This window comes from Arachis ipaensis, chromosome B8, assembly GCF_059453495.1.
Source record: "Arachis ipaensis isolate K30076 ecotype BB chromosome B8, ASM5945349v1, whole genome shotgun sequence".
In the NCBI taxonomy this organism is placed as follows: domain Eukaryota; kingdom Viridiplantae; phylum Streptophyta; class Magnoliopsida; order Fabales; family Fabaceae; genus Arachis; species Arachis ipaensis.
This window is the reverse complement of record NC_142443.1, coordinates 56,365,616-56,385,883: the sequence shown is the minus strand read 5'-3', so window position 1 is coordinate 56,385,883 and position 20,268 is coordinate 56,365,616. Positions and strand designations below refer to the sequence as shown.

Sequence of the window (20,268 nt, the reverse complement as noted above, 5' to 3'; positions counted from 1 at the left end):
GATATTGTCGCATATGCAGATCACTACCGTGTACGTGAGCGTACTAGGCAGAGCCATTTACTTGCGTACACTTGCATTCCACGTACGTATGCTGCCAGGTTTTTTCAAAAAAAGTTGGTATGCTCCAAAAATTCAGCTTTTCGATCCAAACTTCAATTGCGCATAAATTTTCCGTTAAAAGTTATTTTTCATCTGTTCTTTGAACATCATGAACTACCCGGACCCAATTTTCTTTGAAAATAAGTGTCATAAAGTTTGAGGGTCTGAAAACAAAGCTATTTCTCATCGAAGTTGGTTAAAAGTTAGTTTTCTACCAGAAGTTACACAATTGCTCAACTCCAAAAATTAGTTTTCAAACTACAATAACAAAGTTTCAAAGTGCACATAAGAGAATGTATGGTGAATTTGAGGATGATCTTATAAAAAAATAGTTGTGGAAGTAGTCAAGTAAGAGGAGAATTAAATTGAAATTTCTATCAAAAGGGTTAGAAACAAGAACTCCAGGAAAAATTTACAAGGGAAGATATATTGCACCAAAACATGTTCATAGTTAATCAAGAAATTACATAGTCCACATAAAGAAACCCAAGGTTGAGGACAACCTTGTAGAAGAATCCACTAAAACGCTCTTTAAAAGATATAAAACAAAACTCAACCCACTTTTCAAGGAAAAGCAGTGAAACAGAGAATTCCAATATGAGAAAAAGAAGGAGAAATGGTACGTCAAATAATGTGGAAGAATTGTAGCGAATCCATCGACATACACTAGCTAGACAGAACACCTAATGTTTTCCAAAGATTTAAGGATCATGGTCGTGATAGAACAAGTTTAATTCAAAGCAAGATTACAAAGTTCACAAGCGAGAGTAGCTAAAGTCAGGGGTTAATTTTTCCTAAAATCCGAGAATTATTTGTTGTACCAGGACGAATCCAAGATCAAATCAAGAGGCAAAGAATTTGTGAAAAAGGCTATAAATAGTGATATAGATAAACGTTTCAAAAGATTCATGCTACAACCAGATACAGAACCAAGTAAGGACATGCATGAATGACAAGATAAGGTTGGCAAATAAGTCAATCACATTCCAAAAAAGAAATAAAGAACAAGGAATCTCAGTACAATTGACAGAGAAGGAGATAATGGCAAGCACGAGTAAAAAGTACACGTTGAAATGGATCTAACTTCAAAAATTAATTTCTAATGCTCCTAAAACCCGTAAACTGCATCACTTATTAATTCTACTTTATCTATGGTAACCCATTAAATTTTCCGTACATATAAACCACCAACATTAAGTTGGCCAGACTTAACATCAGCATATATGCAATGGTAAGTTAACAGTGTTAACCAATAGATAGTCATGTATATAAAGCTCTAATTCTTGTTATCCGGACAAGACCTACAATATGACAGACACTCAAAGAATCCAACGAAGCATAGTCAGTCCATTCCCAAGACTCTAATAAGGAAGAACTGCTTTGATACCATAATGTAACATCCTAACTTTTAGCACCTTATGATCGCACTAAAAGTTCAGGTGCTATCTACCTTTAATCCTTTATTAATAGTATATTTATTTAATACTGAGCCTTCGCGAATACAAACCGGATTTTAATTAAGAAATCAAAAAGTCTTTACTTTAAACCACTTATCACATACTAATATCCATATAATATTTAATACACAGACTGATTCAAACTTTCTCAAAGTACAAGCCATACCCTTCTAAAAACTAAAATAATAAATGACAAGGGAAAAATAAAATCTAAGACTAAACCAAATGCAGAAAATGAAAACACATATATACATAAAGCTATGTAGTCGGTCGCGGCATCGCGCCAAAGCTTCCTGAACCTGTCACTGAAAAAAGAATTTCTGTACGAGGGTGAGAACATCGTCCTCGCAGGTTCTCAGTAGGGAAGGGAATGCCATCAAAGTAAATAAATACTTATAAATAGAAAGAAGTTCATTATAAAAAATAGTTTATCCCGATAATAACCTTTTTGAAGAGCTTTGTGAAAAACTTACTTTGAAAGGTCGTAAAGAAAATCCTTTAATTTACAAATCCGTAAGGTGAATTTAAAACTTGAAAAGGTCAAAGATGTGCCTAAGGACTTTCTATCCCTCAACTTACATCCCTCATCCCTATCCACCCAATACACAAGCTAGAGAAATAAGGCAATACCTAGTCCAACCTGTCTCAACCTCCATCACCATAGTCATGCCTCCACCATATGAGAGGTCTCTCAAATACATACACATACAAATCAAACAAAGAAAACACAGATAGGCTAGAGATACAACATGTAGAGCAAGTAGCAGATAAGCATAGATGAGCAGTTAGGAAAAGAAAAATAATACACACTTAAACAAAACATACAAATGCATATGATATATGCCTATCTTATGGCCGATGAGTCTCATCTGTCGGCTATATAGCCAAACTTGACATATCCAGTAGCTAACCTTAGACAGTCCCTCTGTGCGCGCATCCCCAATCTCAAAAATATCCATGGAGAAAACCTAAAGCTCAAAAATATCCATGGAGAAACCCGGGGAGATAAAGTTTCCGGTCACATCTTACAATAGAAGGTCAACAGAGTATCAAGTGTCAACCTAAAGCAAGTGCTGACAAGCCACTGCGTCTACCTAGGAAAACTCATGTCTCAGATAATTCAAATACATAAGCCATATGAATATTTCAATTATAATCCATCAATGTCAACATCATTCTCAATCATATCTCATCACAAATCTGTCAATAACGTAACTATCATCATCAATCACGGTCATCATACGACATCAATATAATCAACCAGAATCATAACCATATTCATAATCATCACTAATCTGATCCTTGATAACATAATCATTATCATTCATTATAATATCAGTATTTATTTATCTCAACTTAAATCACAACTCTCAACATACTCATCCACAACTTCGCCAAAATCCTACTCCGTATCCCTTATCATTCATCATAAAATTCTCAATAATTCATAGCAGAATAATAGAGGTAAGGGTTTCAAGGCAAGAATAACTTACTGCAGCTAAAGAAAAATGAGGCAACGGAGTGACAGTAGCTCCGAGGACCTTTTGACGGCAGAGTAACTCGCGATAATTATTTTTCCTGTTACAGACAACCTCAGTAACAATCTCACGGTAACGGCGAATTTAATGAAGAAAGAAGATCTGAAACAAGGCTAGAGCTTACTAAGATGACAAGGGCTTTGGCGGCAGTTTTTGACGGCCAGAATGGAGGTGGTGAGCTTGGAGATGGTGGCTGGCCCTAGCAGCGGTATGGCAGTTCGGCAGGGACGGAGGAAGAATGACAGTGACACGAATGAGATCTGCCTCAGACCTTCTTTGTGTGTTCTGTTCTTCACATCGACAGTAGCTCAGCAATGACATTAACAGCCGAGGCTCCACGGATGGTGACAGTAAGATGTGGCGGCACAAGCAGCAAGACGGGTTTGGCGGTGATGAAGGTGTAACACCCTACCATACAGACCCTTACGCTTAAGCCGTAAAATAGAGGTGGTGAGGTGTTACGACCTCTAAGATAAATATATATATACATAGATATAACTGAAAGAATTCGTAACTAGGAGCCTTGAAGAAAAGCTGAAGCAAAAATTGCAAAAAGAAAAGTGCATCGCTCACATAAACGGATGGTTAGATAAAAATAAAGGATAAAGCTTAAATACATAATGAGAAAAATACCAAAAGATATAGAATATTAAACTCCAGACTTGACCTGTGAATCCAAGGCCAGCTGAATTATGTAAATATATATATAAATACAACCCAAAAGGTATCCCAGAAACATAAAGAAAACACCTGCTTCTCGATATAGACCTCAAGGAGGGACAAAATGTAAAATATATAGACGAAGAATCTCTATACACATATATACATAACCAAAACATATAACATGACTGCTCAAAAGTGACATCTTCGCTTGAACAAAGAATCTCCAGACGCTCAACGAGGTACCTCTCGACCTGCATCCAAAATAATAACAATATAGGTATAGAATGAGAACCAGGGGTTCTCAGTATGGTTAAGGTGCCTACATAGATAATATATAAGGTCCCGGGAAAGTCAAAGGCATTCCTAGAACTCTGACGCTCATATTCAAACTTAATGTTAATACTAAACCAGAAACTCAGTAATAAATCTAAGGAATTCTAATTTTAACGTAACTCAACACTTTTGTTTCCTCAACCTCCTAAACATCGGGTAGAACAACCCTCATCACTCCTCCACCATATGAGAGGTCTCTCAGATGCAAACACATACAATACAGACAAGAAAAACATAAATATGGATAACAAGTACAGCAGATTGGACAAGTAGCAATTAATTATAGCTAAATAATAAGGCAAGCCCAAACAATGCACACTCAAGCAAAACATATAATATGCATATGATGCATGCCTATCCTATGACTGATGATATTATTTGTCGGTTATATAGCCAACCTGACATGTCCTATAGCTAACCCCGGACATTGTCTCTTTATTGTGATTGTTAGAGGGAGAATGCCCTGTCACCGTTAGAGGGATTATGTGCCATGTCACCATTAGAGAGATTACGTACTCTGTCACCATTAGAGGGAATATGTGCCCTGTCACCAATTGCAACCAGAGAGAATTCATAGACATATTCAATTTTAATCATCCTCACCTCTCATTATCTAAATCATTTTCATCATACCTTAATCAAACTCATTCATCATCACCTCATACGGTCATAGTCATCCTCATCACACCTCTCATCAACCCATGTCTCTTTCGGCATTAACAATACCTCATTAACTTAATTATCCTCTTCGAAATTCCTTCTCAATATCCACTAAACTTACTCAACATGTTTAGCCTTGTTTCAAAGCTTTAAAATTCACTAACGAACCCTAAACAAGTATTACAGAGGTTTGAAAAGCTAGAGAATAGGTTTAAATGTCAAAATACAACCTTTGCCAAAACAGGGTGGTCATGCGTACACATGCCAACCCATGCAACGCACGAGTGTAATTTTTGACAAACCCATGTACGCAAGCACCTCCTGCATATGCGGGTATTTAAAACAGAGGGGGTGACTCGCATACGCATGAACATCACCGCGTACACATACCTTCAAAACTTTGCTTTTCATGTGTACGCATGGCTCATGCGTACACATGATTATAAAATTTGACAAAGTTACGTATGCATCCACCTCATGCGTACACGACTGTATGAAATAGAAAAGATTCTCGCTTACGCATACATGTGTTCGTGTATGCATGCTTCAAGTTTTCCAAAAAGCTACTAAGTCTACAGAAAATCAGTTTTACATACCCAACTTCGAATGCACATAACTTTTTCGTTAAAAATCTTTTTTAATTTGTTCTTTAAATGTTGTAAACTTAATGGACCTAATTTTTATTCAAAATAAGTTTTACAAAATTTTGGGGCCTGAAAGTCAAATTATGGCCCGCCAAAGTTAGTCAAATTTCAGCTTTTTACCAAGTTTCACAAAACATTAATTTTCCAAAATCCTCCTTCCAAATTCAAGTCAACTACAAGAAAAAATCAATACTAATTACCTCTCCATCCTTCCTCAACCATTCCACACCCAATTTCTCAATTCAATTCACAACCCACATTCATAATTATCACCACAATCAACAATCAACTTTATAATCATTAAATCACATGATTTCTGGCCTTCCAAAGCCCAATCCAGCTCATTTCTAAAGTATTTGGGCCAGTGGAACAAGGTGGGAGCAATTAGGTTTAGAATAGAAACATGCTTTAGGTTATATTTTAGAGAGAACTATCCCCCATGAATGCACCAATTTGACACTAGCAGTTGGAGCTTCAAAATGAGTCTTCGCTAGAAGTTAAGAAGGGTGTTGTTTGGACATCAAACTTGCTTCTTTGCATGTACTTTTTGGGTACCTGATGCGCGAATTAGGATTTCGCACAGCTTAACCGGCAAGTGCACCAAGTCATCAAAGTAATACCTCAGGTGAGTGAGAGTCAATCCCACGAGGATTATCGGACTAAGCAAGCAATGATTCTCAAGTTGGACTTAGTCATGTGAGTCAAAAAAGGGTTTGATGTGTTGCAATTCACATAAAGCAATAAACAAGAAAGTAAGAAAAGTAATAAACAAGTTGGTGTGAAAGCAGTATAGGAGAACAGTTAAGGTTTTGGAGATGTTTACTTTTTCGGATTAAAATGGCTTACCACTATTTTAACAATGAGTGATTCATTCTATGGAAAACCATAAATGTCTAAACCCTAATCTCTTAGTGGTTTAACCTCCTCTAACTTTCATTAACCGCCACTCTTGTGGTCACTTAATTCCGATTAGAAGGTGAAGTTCAGAATACTAGTTTAGCACCACAAAAACCCTAATTACCCAAGACTAACAAGATTATATGTCACATATCCAAATTAGTTCATGCAATTAGCGATTTAAGAGGAATTTGTTTACAAGATGTAGTTCAAGCGAGATAATTCTCTCGAGAATCACAAAAACTCATGTAGAAAAGGGTCATAGTCTCGTTCCACCCAGTTCATAATATTAAGAACAAAAATAATCCTTAGAAATGAATCAAACATACGTTAAAATAGAAGAATAATAGTTCTTATCCAAAGAAATAAACAGAGCTCTTAACCTTAACCAAGAGGTTTAGTTGTTCATGACTTACAGAGAAACTAGGATTCTGAAAAGTGCGGAAGGAAGAAGATTCGAATCCTAAGTAATCTTTTCCTTTAAATACTAACCTAATTTGAAACAGAAATAAAATAAAATAATAAATTCTAAACCTAGAAGATATTGTTTGTAAATAAAAATTACAAAAAAAATAAAATAAAGTTAATAGGTGCTAAATCCACCTGGAAGGCTCAAAGAGGGGGTGATTTGGACTTGCTGCTGGCTCCCATGCTGGCGCTAAACTGGGCGTTTAGCGCCCTGGGGAGACGGGGGGGAGTTCTCGCGCTGGTTCTGTCCTAGTTGGGCACTAAACGCCAAGCTCGGCGTTTAGCGCCAGATTTGGCAGCGATTCCAGAAGAAAAGTATAAACTATTATTTATCGTTGGAAAGCTTTAGAAGTTGGCTTTCTAACTCTGTTAGAACCGCTACAATTGGACCTCTGCATCTCAAGTTATATTCGTTGGAATGCAAGGAGGTCAGGGTTGACGGCATCTACTTTCTTCCTTTGTTTTTGAACAAAACTCTGCCATATTTGCCCGAATTTCACTTGAAATTATAAAAAAGAAAAACAACTCAAAGTAGTATCCAAAGAGGATTTTTGCACTAAAATATAATAAAAAATAATAAAATCTAACTAAAAATAACTAGAAAATGCTAGGAAAAAGGGTATAAGATGCTCACGCATTACAACACCAAACATAAATTGTTGCTTGTCCTCAAGCAACCAAAACAATATAAGACCAAAAAGAGAAAATGTCTGAGAATTGAGTTGTCATTTAAGCTCAGATCTAGCCACTGAGTGGGGCTAATGCCAGTCTAATTCTGAATAAGTTTGGCATCTCACTATCCCTTGAAGCTAAAAAATGTTAGTATCCTTCAGAACTAGAACTCAGATGATATTATAGATTATCTTCTTTATACCAGGACTTGTCGGGTTGGCTTTATAACCGATAGATGATATCATCAGCCACCAGGACAAGCATTCATCATATGCATCTATATGACATTGTTTGGGTGTGCATATTGTACTTGGTTTGCCTTTGTGATTACTTGTGATTAACTGCTAATTGTTCTACTTGCAGTAACTATTTGTTTGTGCCTGAACTTTCCTATTTGTGTTTGTGACTGAGACACTGTTGGACTGTGGTGATTGGTTGTTGTTTGGGCCTAGAGCCGTGGTTGATCATGGGTGGGCCGAGGGCCATGTCTGGTTGATGTTTCTGGTTTGGAAAAGTATGAAAAACTAATTTGGTTTAGCATCAATAAACCTTTTGAAAAGCTTTTGAAATTTTAAGAAATGAACAGTTCCTTTTTCAGAAAAGATTTCAGATTTTTCTTTTATAGTAAACCTTTGCTTTTGAAAAGATGCAAAAGATGGTTATTAATCACTATAACGGTTTTACCTTCACGTAACCTATTATAGTAATCCTAAAAAACCCTCTACTGAGAACCCTTTCGAGGATGATGTTCTCACCCCCCTACAAATTTTTCTTTTCAGGATATGGACGCAGAAGTCACGAAGAGTTTATCTAGTTGTTATCGTGATGTTTTGTATTACTTTAGTTATTATTTATTGTTCCCTCGCCTTTATCTTTATACATTCTATAAGAGGGATAGGAATTGTGTTAGTTAATGCTCGTAAAATTATTCAATATATATACATATGTATGTACTCTTTGTGGGTTTTGTAACTTGTATGGTATGTATGGATGTACGTTACCTAACAAAAGTATTTTAGAGCGGTATTGCGGTTTAAAATTTTAAACAGTCTCATATTTTAGTATTAAATAGTATAAGAGTCGTCATAATATCTGAGCTATCAGAGTGGCGCAGCCGGAAGCGTGACTTTTTGATAGTTAGGGTGTTACAGTATGCGTACCTCACGCGTGTGCATGGCCTTGCAATTACCAAATCCTTATTTTTCATAAATTCTCCATCATGCATGCTTTTTTTCTTCACTTATTTGATCTAATCCTTGCCTCCGACGCTTGAAATCACTAAACAAATATATCAAGACATCGAGTGGAATCAAAATGAATTAAATTTAGCAAATCAAGGGCCTAAAAGGCATATTTTCACTCTTAAGCACAAATTAGGAGAATTTCACAAAGCCATGCTATTTCATTGAATAAATGTGAGATAAGTTGATAAAATCCACTAAATTCAACACAAGATAAATCACAAAATTAAAGTTTATCAACCTACATCGATAATGTTATGACTATGGTGAATTCTGGGTGGACTGGATTCCATGTCGACATATATTTGCTTGTTGTGCAAATCAGCAACTAGATTGGCAAGTGTACATTAATGAGGTTTACAAGATGGACCAAGTTCAAAGGATATAGAGAGCTAGGTTTAGGCTGCTAGGATATACAGAGCTAACTTTATAAGTCAACATCCACAAACCCTACAAAACGTAGCCAAATATCACATCAAATAAAGATATCCACAAAAATTTAATTATAATAAATATATTAGTTATATATACTATATGTCTACCCATAATTAATTAATTAGTAAAATTTAAAAATATATCATTTTCAATAATACACAACTAATATAATATAATTATAATAAAAATTATATCATTATCTATTCAAAATATAATAAATGTTACAAAAATTCCATAATTATATTTAACTTCTAACAATAATTAATAAAACATAAATATATCTAAAATATAATTTTAATAATAACTATTAAATACATTAAAAATATATTTTATAATATCTAATCCTATGTATTTATAATGATAATAATAATTAATGACTTAAAATAACTAACTAATTATATACCCAAAAATTTTAAAAAGAATCTAAATAACTCTAATATCCAATGTTCTGAAAACCGGACCAGACCGGCCGGTCGAACAGGTCCAACCGTAAAATGGCAATACAAACGGTCCGGTCAGGTATGTAAAACTGCTAAAACAAAAACCGGTGAAGAACCGGTGAACCGGACGAGAACCGGCCAGTTGGACCGGACCGAAAACTGGCCGTTTTTAAGAAAACGGCGTCGTTTGCAACTTTGGCCTACTGATTACTGAACTGAACCACTTCACTTCTCAGTTCTCACTCCTCTCAACCTATGCGCTGCTTGCCCGAATCATTCACTCTCCCTTATCCATCCCTAGCTACTCTTTTCGATCCACTGCCGACTCTCCGTCGAGCCACTGCTGCGTCCGTCCGTCGAGCTCTGCCGCCGTCCGTCCGTGTAGCCACTGCCCCCAAGTCTCCAACTCCCCTGCTCTCTTCTTCCGCGAGCTCATCCCATCCCCTACTCTTTGCATCTTCTTGCCGTCGGCTTCATCTTCTTGTCGTTGTCTAGTTGGCGTCGTCCATCAATCAAGGGTCTGTTGGCCCCATCCCCTAGTTGTTGTTCGTTTTTCTTTTCTACTTTTTTATGCTCTACTTTTGTGATTAGCTCTAGTTTTATGTGTTGCAATTTTGTTGATTAATGAATATTTTGTGATTAGCTCAGGTTCTCTACTGATTATTGGTTCTTTACTGATGTGATTAAACACCCTGGCAGTTAGATTACCTCTAGAAATGGTGCCAAGAATTGGGAATCTGCAATATTATTTTTTATTTAGGATTTAGGATTCAATCAAAAATTGGCTTTGTTTACATTTGTTATAGCTGGCTTAGTTAGTTAGCACACTGTGCCAAGAATTTTGCTCTTTATGCGTATATCTGAGTTCAAGCACCTTTGCTTACTTTGTGTAACTTGAGTTACCACGTGCTGTTGTATTAATTGGGTTCAAGAATTTTATTTTATTTTAAAGTAATTTGTTTGTATTGTGCCAATGAAGTTCATTATTTCTACTGAATTTTTTGTTCTTGTGTTTGTATTCTGCTGATGGCTCCTAATTATTTTGTTCAAATTTGCTGGTGTTTGTATTCTGCTAATGGCTTTGTTTTGTAGATGCTGGTTTTGCTGGGTAAAGGTTTACTGTATTCTGCTAATGACTTTGTTTTGTAGATGCTGTATTCTGCTAATGACTTTTAGTGTTTTCTATGCTCCTAATTATTTTTGTTCTGGTGTTTTGTATTCTGCTAATTTCTGGGTGAAGGTCTAGGGTTTTGTGATTGTTGCTGAATGCTGTAGGCTTAATTCAGATATGGTCTTGTTGATGGTTTTTTTTATTTTTCATTGTGCTGTGGCTGTTTTTAATTTCGTATCTGTTTTATTAATTTCAATTATGGATAATAGTATTAATCAAGAAGCAATTGCTGATAACAAGTTCTTGCTGTTTTTGATGATTGATAAATCATGATGTTGGAATTTAATATTTAGATATATTTTTTTACTATTTAACGGTTGAATTTGTATTTTGATAAGATCATATGGATTTGGTTGATGATATTTTATGTAGTGTTTTAAATTTTGAAGATATTTTAAGATTATATTAGACTATAATTATATTTTAGGATGTTTATTTATAATTTTTTTATTAATTTATTCTAAAGCGATTTTTCCGGTTAAACCACCGATTGGACCGATTAGACCAATAAACTAGTGGAACCAATAATATCACTATAATAATATTTAACACTAAATTTATTATTAATAATAAATAATTTATTAAATGGATACCAAAATTAGTGTTAATAATTAATTAACTAACAAATTTACACTAAATTCAATAATTTGTTAACTTGCAGACTGCAGTTTCACGTACAGCTAATAATAATATATATTAATTACTTAATTAATGTTATTATAATGATAACAATAATTATTATATCCAAAAATTTAAAAACATAATTACAATACAATAAACATATTAATTAAATATCTAATAATAATAAATTAATTACTAATTAAAATCTAACAACAGTTAATTAATTATTAAAATTTAAAAATATCTAATTTTTATTACACACAACTACTAATATATTTATAATAACAATTAACTCATCAATTGCTCAAAAATATTTAAAATTTATTTTATAAGAATTTCACAATTAGCTTTTAATACTAATTAATAAAATTTAGATATATCTAAAATATAATTTTAATAATTATTATTCAATACACTAAAAATATATTTTTTACCTCAATCATATTTATTAACTAAAAAAAATATATCTCTAATAATTTCACAGATCACATTATTAATAATATTAATTATCATTTAATTATTACAAATAATATTAATCCATAATATTGTCATTATTATTTTTATTAAATAAAAAATTTAATAATAACTTATATAATTAAGATGACTAAGATAATTAATAATGTAAATTTTAAGATGATCAACCTCTTTTATTTAATTTTGAGTCTTTTAGGCATTATTAATTTTTTTTTTTTTTTTTTTGCTGCTGGATGAACACTTTGAATGGAAAAACATGAATTTGAACAACACAAAAAGTGTATGAAAGAGAGAGATAAAAGAAAAGAGAGAAAAACTACATGCGTGACATGTAAATTTAGTGTGCAAATCGGATTGTCTAATTTGTTCGTTTTTATCCTCACAACAACATCAAATACCATACTCTCTAATAAGTAATAACACCACATTACAACACTTTCACGGCAAAGGATTCGATGGTTCCAAAACGTTTGGACCATTAAATGGTCCCATAACAAAACATATTTTGTAAGTTTTTTAATAACTGTTAAATAGTCCTTATCTAACTCTAATTACAAATTAATCCCCCATATATTATTTAATTATAAAATTTATTTTTATTTTATTATTCATCTATTATATTTATTAATAATAAAAACAAAAACAATAACGAATTAGATCTTCCATTGATCGTAATAACTTTTTGGCAATTCCAATCGATTAAAATTTTATATTTGATCCGTTACATCTGTAGAGGGCTGTGAAATCGTGTTTCTTAGAAAATCAATCAATTGGATTAACAAAACAATCGATTGGATTTCAGGTTTCTATGACTGATTGGAATTCAGGTTACCACAAAACAATCGATTGAACTCATCAAAGCAATCTGGCTTTAGTTAATTCAATCAATTTGTTATGTTACCCAATTGATGCTACTAGAATGATATATGAAAGTTTAATCGATTGGTATACAAACGATTGAAGTTTGTACGTGACTAATGGTATATTCTAATTCAATTGATTAGTATGAGAATTCAATCGATTGAAATGTGATATAAATAAGTTTTTTTCTACATCCAATTGATTGGTATGATAATCCAATCGATTGAATTGTGCAGTACGTTATATGTTATGCTGTTCTCAATTTTCCTATCATTTTTATAAATTATTAACTTATTATTCATCTATCTTATCTTTAAAATTCTATCGTCAATTTTTCAGTTTTTATTTTGATTTAGATACTCTAATCTTATCTTTTCTTTAATATTAAGATTATAAATTGGTGAATAATCTATCATCAATTACTCAATCCCACAATTGGAATCGTGTATCAATCTCTTTGATTATCAAAATTTTCATTGTTTTTCTTTCAGATATCCATCTACTTAATTTCCATCATCAAAGGTCCAATCAATTTTTCATTGTAGTGTTCAAAAAACAATCCACTGTTTTGATTACAAAATCGAGGTCAATGAATAGAAACTCTATAACTTTGCAATTCTTCGTTTCGATTCTTTATTCATGAAATTGATTTTGTAATAAAAAAAAATTTTTTGTCTTTTAATAACATACAAACATTGAGAAATACTAAAAATTAAATAAATTTTATTATTTTTTATTATTAATTAGCTAGCAATATTGGAAGCTATTTATTTTTTTAATGTTATAAGACGTAGTGTACTGATTTTTTTTTCATTGGACATTTTTAAGATGTCAGATATATTTACGGACACTGAGATGGATGAGCAATACCAGGAGGACGATGTCATTAACCAACAAGAAGAGCTAGTTTGTGACCAAGATATGACGGATGAACAGAATGAATTCGAACAAGATTTCAGAGATGAATTTACTGAGGGAGCGTATTTTTTTGAATTTAATCCGTCAAAAGATACCCTTGAAGCTGCTTATGTGGTTGACTCCATGCAAGACATTACAATTTTGAATTTCAGTGAAAATTGTGCGGAAGAAATTGGTAAATATCACTTTTCTACTTTTCATCTTGTATTTAAATTTTATCTAAAGTACTCAAAGTCAAAGGGCTTTAGTGCAAGGAAAAGTAAGACTTTCAAGAATAGTATTGGCAAGGTTTACAAACAAAAGTTTGTATTTTCTAGGCAAGGATTCAGGGAGGAGAAGTATTACACAATGGAAAAAATTAAGAAGGAGCCTAGATTGGAAACAAGAACTGGGTGTGAAACCCGAATGGATGTTAAATTTGTACCAGAAACTGGAAGGTGGCATATCTTTTATTTCTCTTACAAACACAACTATGATCTATTGGATACACAATTCAGTGCTACGCTGCTTGCCCACAGAAAAATGTCAGAGGAAGATATTATGCAAATGGTGAACATGCTAAAGTCCGGGATTAGCACTTCACAGATATTTGGTCTTCTAGCTAGTCAAGCAGGCGGGTATGAATTTGTTGGCTATGGTCCCAAAGATATGTACAATGAGATTGCTCGGCAAAGGCCTCAACTTCTTGGTGATGCAGCACGAGTGTTGAAGAAGTTGGAGGATATGCGGTTGAAGGATCCACAATTATATTTCAAGGCATGTCATGATTCAAGAGGTTTGTTTCATAACTTGTTCTGGTCTAATGGGATTAGCCAACTAGACTACCAACTCTTCGGGGATGTTATTGCTTTTGATACTACGTACAAGAAGAACAAGTATAGTTTGTCCATTAGTCATATTCAGCGGGGTTAACCACCACAACCAAACAATTGTTTTTGCTGCTACGTTAATTATGGATGAAACTACTGATACATATATTTGGCTCCTGCATCAGCTCATGTTTGCAATGAAGGGTAAGACCCCGACCTCAATAATAACTTATGGGACCATGGTGATTAGGAATGCAGTAAGAGATCTATTTCCTGAAGTCATACATAGATTATGCGCTTAGCACCTTATTCGAAATGCAACTAGCAATGTTAGAAATCCATCATTTACATCTAAATTCAGAAAAATCATGTTGGGAGACTACAAGATTCCCGTGTTTAAGTGTAAGTGGGTTCATCTTATTGAAGAATTTGGCCTTGAGGATAAGCCGTGGGTGAACAACATGTATGAAGTGAAGCCTATGTGGGCTACTACATATATAAGAGGTAAATTTTTTGCTAGCTTTTGAACTACCTCAAGATGTGAAGGTTTACACTCAGTTGTGGCAAGGTATGTGGGGTCGTGGTATGATTTGACAAGTTTTGTAGAGTATTTTTAAAGGTGTGTTGTACACTTGCGCTTTAAAGGATCTAATGCTGATTATGAATCTACACGTGGGGTGTTCGTCATGCAGACTTGTATAGAGATGCTAGAGAGATTTTCTGCTGAGGTATACACTCATGAGGTATTTCTATTATTTCAGCCATTTCTTTCTAGAGCTGGATCAATACGGGTGCTAAACATAGAGAATAACGATGATTGCATAAAGTACAGTATGTGTAAGCATGGGAGGCCTGATTTTCTATGGACCGTTGAATTTTGTCAAGAAGAAATGATCTTCATGTATACCTATTTAAGAATGGAGTCATTTGGAATTTCTTGTGAACATATTGTGAAAGTTCTGGTTGACAGAGACATTTGTGAGATTCCCCGATCATTAGTGTTGGATAGATGGACAAAATAAGTGAAATCAGCACTCAATGATGCAAGTGGGTTCACCAGGGATGCTGTTGTTATTAGTCGTCAAAGAGATATGAAGAGACACATGACATTATTATGGGGTTGTACTCATCTTACAAGGCTGCAGACAAAAGCACTAATCAACCTTAGTCAGGTGTAGCTAAAAGTAGCAATCCGTATGTGCATCAAACCAATATAGGCTCAGGACAACCATCTAAGAAGAAGCAGCAACATTGTAGTGTTTGTCAAATGGAAGGACATAAGAAGACAACATGTCCTTGGCAAAAGGACATTGACAACAACGTTATAGAAAATGAAGCTAATGGTTCGGATGATGGCGACATGTATACCGAACCAACAACTGATTTAGATAGTGATAATTAGAAACCTCCATAAACTTAATATTTTTGCGTAGAGAATCACTTTCATATTTGTATTTATATTTTTTTACTATATTAATGAAATTTTATATATTCTTTTAATATCCATACTTATATTTTTTAGATGAAAAAATTGCCAAATAAATATCGGTTAGACAATAAATAAACTAATAATTTATTTAATTCATAAAATAATTAATTTATATAATTATTCTTGAAAAAAATTTTACAAAAATCATTGGCATTGACACACCAGAAGAACCAGTGTCGTTTTGTGTTTTGTATAAAAAGAAAAATGGAAAAGCGAGACGTCCAGTAGTCTCCTTCTTCTCCGCTCAATTCTCACTCTCTCAAATGAAGCTTTTTTCCCCCAAAAAATCCTAGCAGTAGCCTCCATCGCCACCACACAGAGAAAGACACTGCCGCTGTCTATCGCACCGTTATCGTTCTTCAGCTATCCAAAACCCCTGTTCATTCCAACTCCTCTCAACTCTCACTCTCTCAAACGAAAATCCCTTCCCCCAAAAAGAAACACTAGCTTATCCGTTGCAAGGAGGGGGACACTATCACCGTCCATCGCGCCATTGTCGTTCTTGAGCCCTCCAACCCTATTCACTCCAATTGCACTTCTTCGTCAAACTCGGTCTCTCTCACTCAAGCCAAGCAGAAACACAAAAACCCCCTTCTATGTCAAAATCTGGCATTTTCGCATTTTGAATTGCTCTGCATTTCAAAACCTAGGTCAAAATTGCCCCTAGGGTTTAGAGGAAAAGCCCTAATTTGGCTCGTCGATGCTCTCAAATCACGCACAGAAGGTTGCCCTGACTTCATCCTCATTGATTGCCCTGTCGGCATCGACGTTGGATTTATCACCGTCATAATGCCGGCGAACGAGGCAATTCTGATAACCATACCATGAAACATGGAACAAAATTTTCTCTACACTTCACCATGCATGATAAGTTCATTTTTATTTCAAAATTCTAACGCAGCATGTAGTAGTGTGTCACTAATAAAAAACTGCTTAATATGATGCGAAACTTGATCCCGGCTATGATTTTATAATGTTATGGAAGGTTTGTCGTTCTCAGCAATTTATCAATCTCTGTGATCCTATAATATTGCATATATGAATCATGATGCACCTTTTTCTTCTATAACATTAAATTAGAATCAAATTCTGTGAATTGCCAAGGAACTCTTTATTGTTTTTTGGTGCATACAAGGATACAACACACACTCTCTACTCACCTACACACTAAATAAATCTTTTTTTCACCAAGAGAGATTCGAACTCATGTGGCACTTTTAGGAGGTAAATGTATTTGTCATTAGGACAAGCCTTAGCCACATTGCCAAAGAACTTGTATTGTAAACATAGTAGCTTTTTAGTAGGTTGCATTATTTTTTGGTACTCAATGACGTTGTGACATTGGAATTTTGAAGTTACCATGCAAGTGCAAAAGGAAGCTCCACCTGATATGCAATGCAAGGATAATTTTCGTCTTCAAAGCGTAAAAGCACTTAATGGAACAACTCCAAGGGATATCAATAATGAAATGGTATAATTCATCATGCTCATGTCGATTACGAATTCCTATGATTTGCTTTCTTCATTTGGTGAATTGACAAGCCTTGTGCTCTTGGAATTTTCTAATTCAAGAAGGAAGCAGGACATCGGGTTGAGGAGTGCAAATTGAGAGTGGCTGTTGGAAATTTTTAATTCAGCTGGCCTCTGCAAATGGTGAAAAGGTACAAAGACAACTTCATATAGAGTTTTATGTTACGTATCCATATTTTAGTTTAGCTGCAAATAACTAATTCTCTGCTGATTGATGAGTGTAACGACCCAATTTCTAATACGTCATGATCGTACCAAAAGTAAGGCATTACTAACCTGTTTCTCTTATTAACTATTTAATATTAAGCCTTTAGTTCGATATTGCGTTTCAATCTTTAATAAAATGCCAAAAAATTGTTTTCAACTCATTAAAAGTCATATATCACACATCACCAAGTAATAATAATCACATAATTAGTAATAATAATAAATCTTATACAAGTAAATCAAAACAAAGCTCAGATACAACACCTATCACTCTGTATAAAATAAAAATTTTAACCAACAAGCGAGGGAACTCTATGAAAGTTAACTTAACTTATAAGTAAAGTCAATAACCTCCCACAGCTTCAAACTGAGTCTTTGAACCTGTGTCACTGAAAGGGTGGAAGATATTGGGGTCAGAACAAACCACACATTCTCAGTAGGGACAAGAATACCATCAAAGGAAAGAAATACTTACAAATAGAATTAGTTTCATTTTAAAAGTAGTTTATCCTTGAAATAACCTTTTGAAAAATGCTTTATGGAAAGTATTACTTTGAAAAGTCGTAAGGAAACTTCTTTAGTTTACAAAATAGTATGGTGAATAGTTTAAAATTGAAAAGGACCACAAGCGTGTCAAAAGGGCTTCCTACCCGATAACCTACTCCATTCAAATCTAAAACTGGGTATAGCTATAACATACATTCTCAAGCTTTTATCCAACACTCTGTTTAGCCTATCTCTTTCTATTACCATAGTCTATCAGCATATAACTCAGCAATTCAGTATTAAACTCAATTTTTACCAAACATCTCATTATCAATATCAAGTACAACCCTCAGCGTCACCACCGCCAGCATGAGGGATCTCTCAGTTGTACAAATACAAGCAATGCAGACAAGTAACACACAAGTAGATTTAAGTAAGGCAAATAGCACATAATCACATAGTATGACATATACAATTAAGCAAACCCAAACAATTCAAACATATGCAAATGATGTATATCTGTCCTATGGATGATGATATCATCTGTCGGTTATAAAGCCAACCCGACATGTCCTGGTAGCTAACCAATGGAATGTCCCTGCGAGAGCGCATCCCCAAGCTCAAAATCATAATCAATCAAATAAAATACCCATGGAGGAGAGCTCATTCGGAAAGCTCTAAGTGTCCGGCCACATCTTACAACGCAGGGTCAACAGAATCTCGGATCTCAACCTGGAGCAAGTGGAGTCGACCCACTGCATCTACCCAAAGAAATCTGAAACTCAGATAGTTTCACAAATCTTAAATCAACCTCGACTGGGAGAAAGTGGGGGCTAACCACTGCATCTACCTCAAGAGTTTCAAACTAAACCCGGAGCAAGTAGAATCACTCCACTGCATCTACCCAGGAAGGTATATCTCACCATGTCCCGGAGCAAGTGAAATCACTCCACTGCATCTACCCGGGCAGGTGAATCACAATCAGAATCATATTCAATATCATTTCATAATCATAATCAATCTCATCATCGATCTCATTCTCAATCTCGTATTCAATCTCATTCCCAATCTCATATTCAATCTCATTCTCAATCTCAATATTATTAAACTCGCCTATCATCATCCTTCATCATCATATTTAATTACTATTCATCATCACAATCACTCTCAGTCTCAAGCATAACCTTCAAACTCACACTCCTATTCCCAAATTCTTGAATTTATAATTAATTTACTTCTTAGTATCCCTAGCTAGTTAACCAAATCTCTTCTCATTATTATAGAAACCAAATAAGTTAAAATTATAAATCAACCAAATCATAAAAATCCGATCCTCTTTGAAATCCTTTACAATATTTAAATCTTATCTCTTTTGAAAATTAATTCAAATTAAACTCGGTTTTTGAAAACATAACCAAATCAACTCCAAATTCTTAGAAAAATTTTGGCAGCACCTCCTCAAAAAACTAGAGTTTGCCACCCATCACGGGTCCCATCTTTTCAACTTCAACTCAACAAAACCAACGTTTCAAGTCAACATTTTCAAATCCGTCATTTAAGACCAATCATTATTCATTTAAATCAAAGAAAATCGAAATCCAAATATTTAATTTATTTAATCTAAAAATCCAGAAATCAACCAATTCGATAACAACACAACATATCAATCTCAACAGAAAATCATTCACATCACAGGCTTTAATCCATTTGCATCAATCTACTAAACTCATCAGGTATTCAAAGCCCCAAAATATTTTCTTATTAAAACAAACCCCTACCTCGATGTCGCAATCCGAGGAAATCAAACGCGATAAACTCCTTTTTATTTTTAATTCGCAACAACGATGGTGACATCAGTTCTCTCGGAGCAAGAACAACAAGGACCTCAACATCAATTATGCCTTTTTTGAACGGTAAACCGGTAGCGACTAAAACAGTAATCCATAATTCTATAATTAAGCCAGGAGGAAAACAGAGAAACAAAATGAAAACAGAGCAAGGTTTAAAGTGTTACAGTTTCAAGAATAGAAGAATCGAAATCAAAACAAGAAGGCTGGTGCTATCTTCGACTCTGGTGGCGGTGCATGACTCACCGGTGACCGAGGCAGCAACGGCATCAACCAAAACAGAATCAGAATGAACGGCAAAAACCTCA

At 34.3% G+C, this 20,268-nt stretch overlaps 1 protein-coding gene across 1 annotated transcript; it reads left to right on the top strand.

Moving 5' to 3' along the window:
* The first annotated feature begins 13,502 nt into the window (after positions 1–13,502).
* LOC107611076 (protein FAR1-RELATED SEQUENCE 5-like) lies at positions 13,503–15,803 on the top strand. Its single transcript, XM_016313040.1, has 5 exons — positions 13,503–14,499; positions 14,587–14,605; positions 14,763–14,905; positions 15,047–15,379; positions 15,619–15,803. The coding sequence occupies exons 1-5, from the start codon at positions 13,503–13,505 to the stop codon at positions 15,801–15,803; spliced, it is 1,677 nt and encodes a 558-aa protein (XP_016168526.1).
* The last annotated feature ends 4,465 nt before the right edge of the window (positions 15,804–20,268 follow it).

Coding starts and splice junctions, on each gene's coding strand:
- LOC107611076 (XM_016313040.1), top strand. CDS start 13,503: ATGTCAGATATATTTACGGACACTGAGATGGATGAGCAATACCAGGAG. Junction 14,906..15,046: donor GGCTACTACATATATAAGAG/GTAAATTTTTTG, acceptor TGCGCTTTAAAG/GATCTAATGCTGATTATGAA. Junction 15,380..15,618: donor TCTGGTTGACAGAGACATTT/GTGAGATTCCCC, acceptor AAACCAATATAG/GCTCAGGACAACCATCTAAG.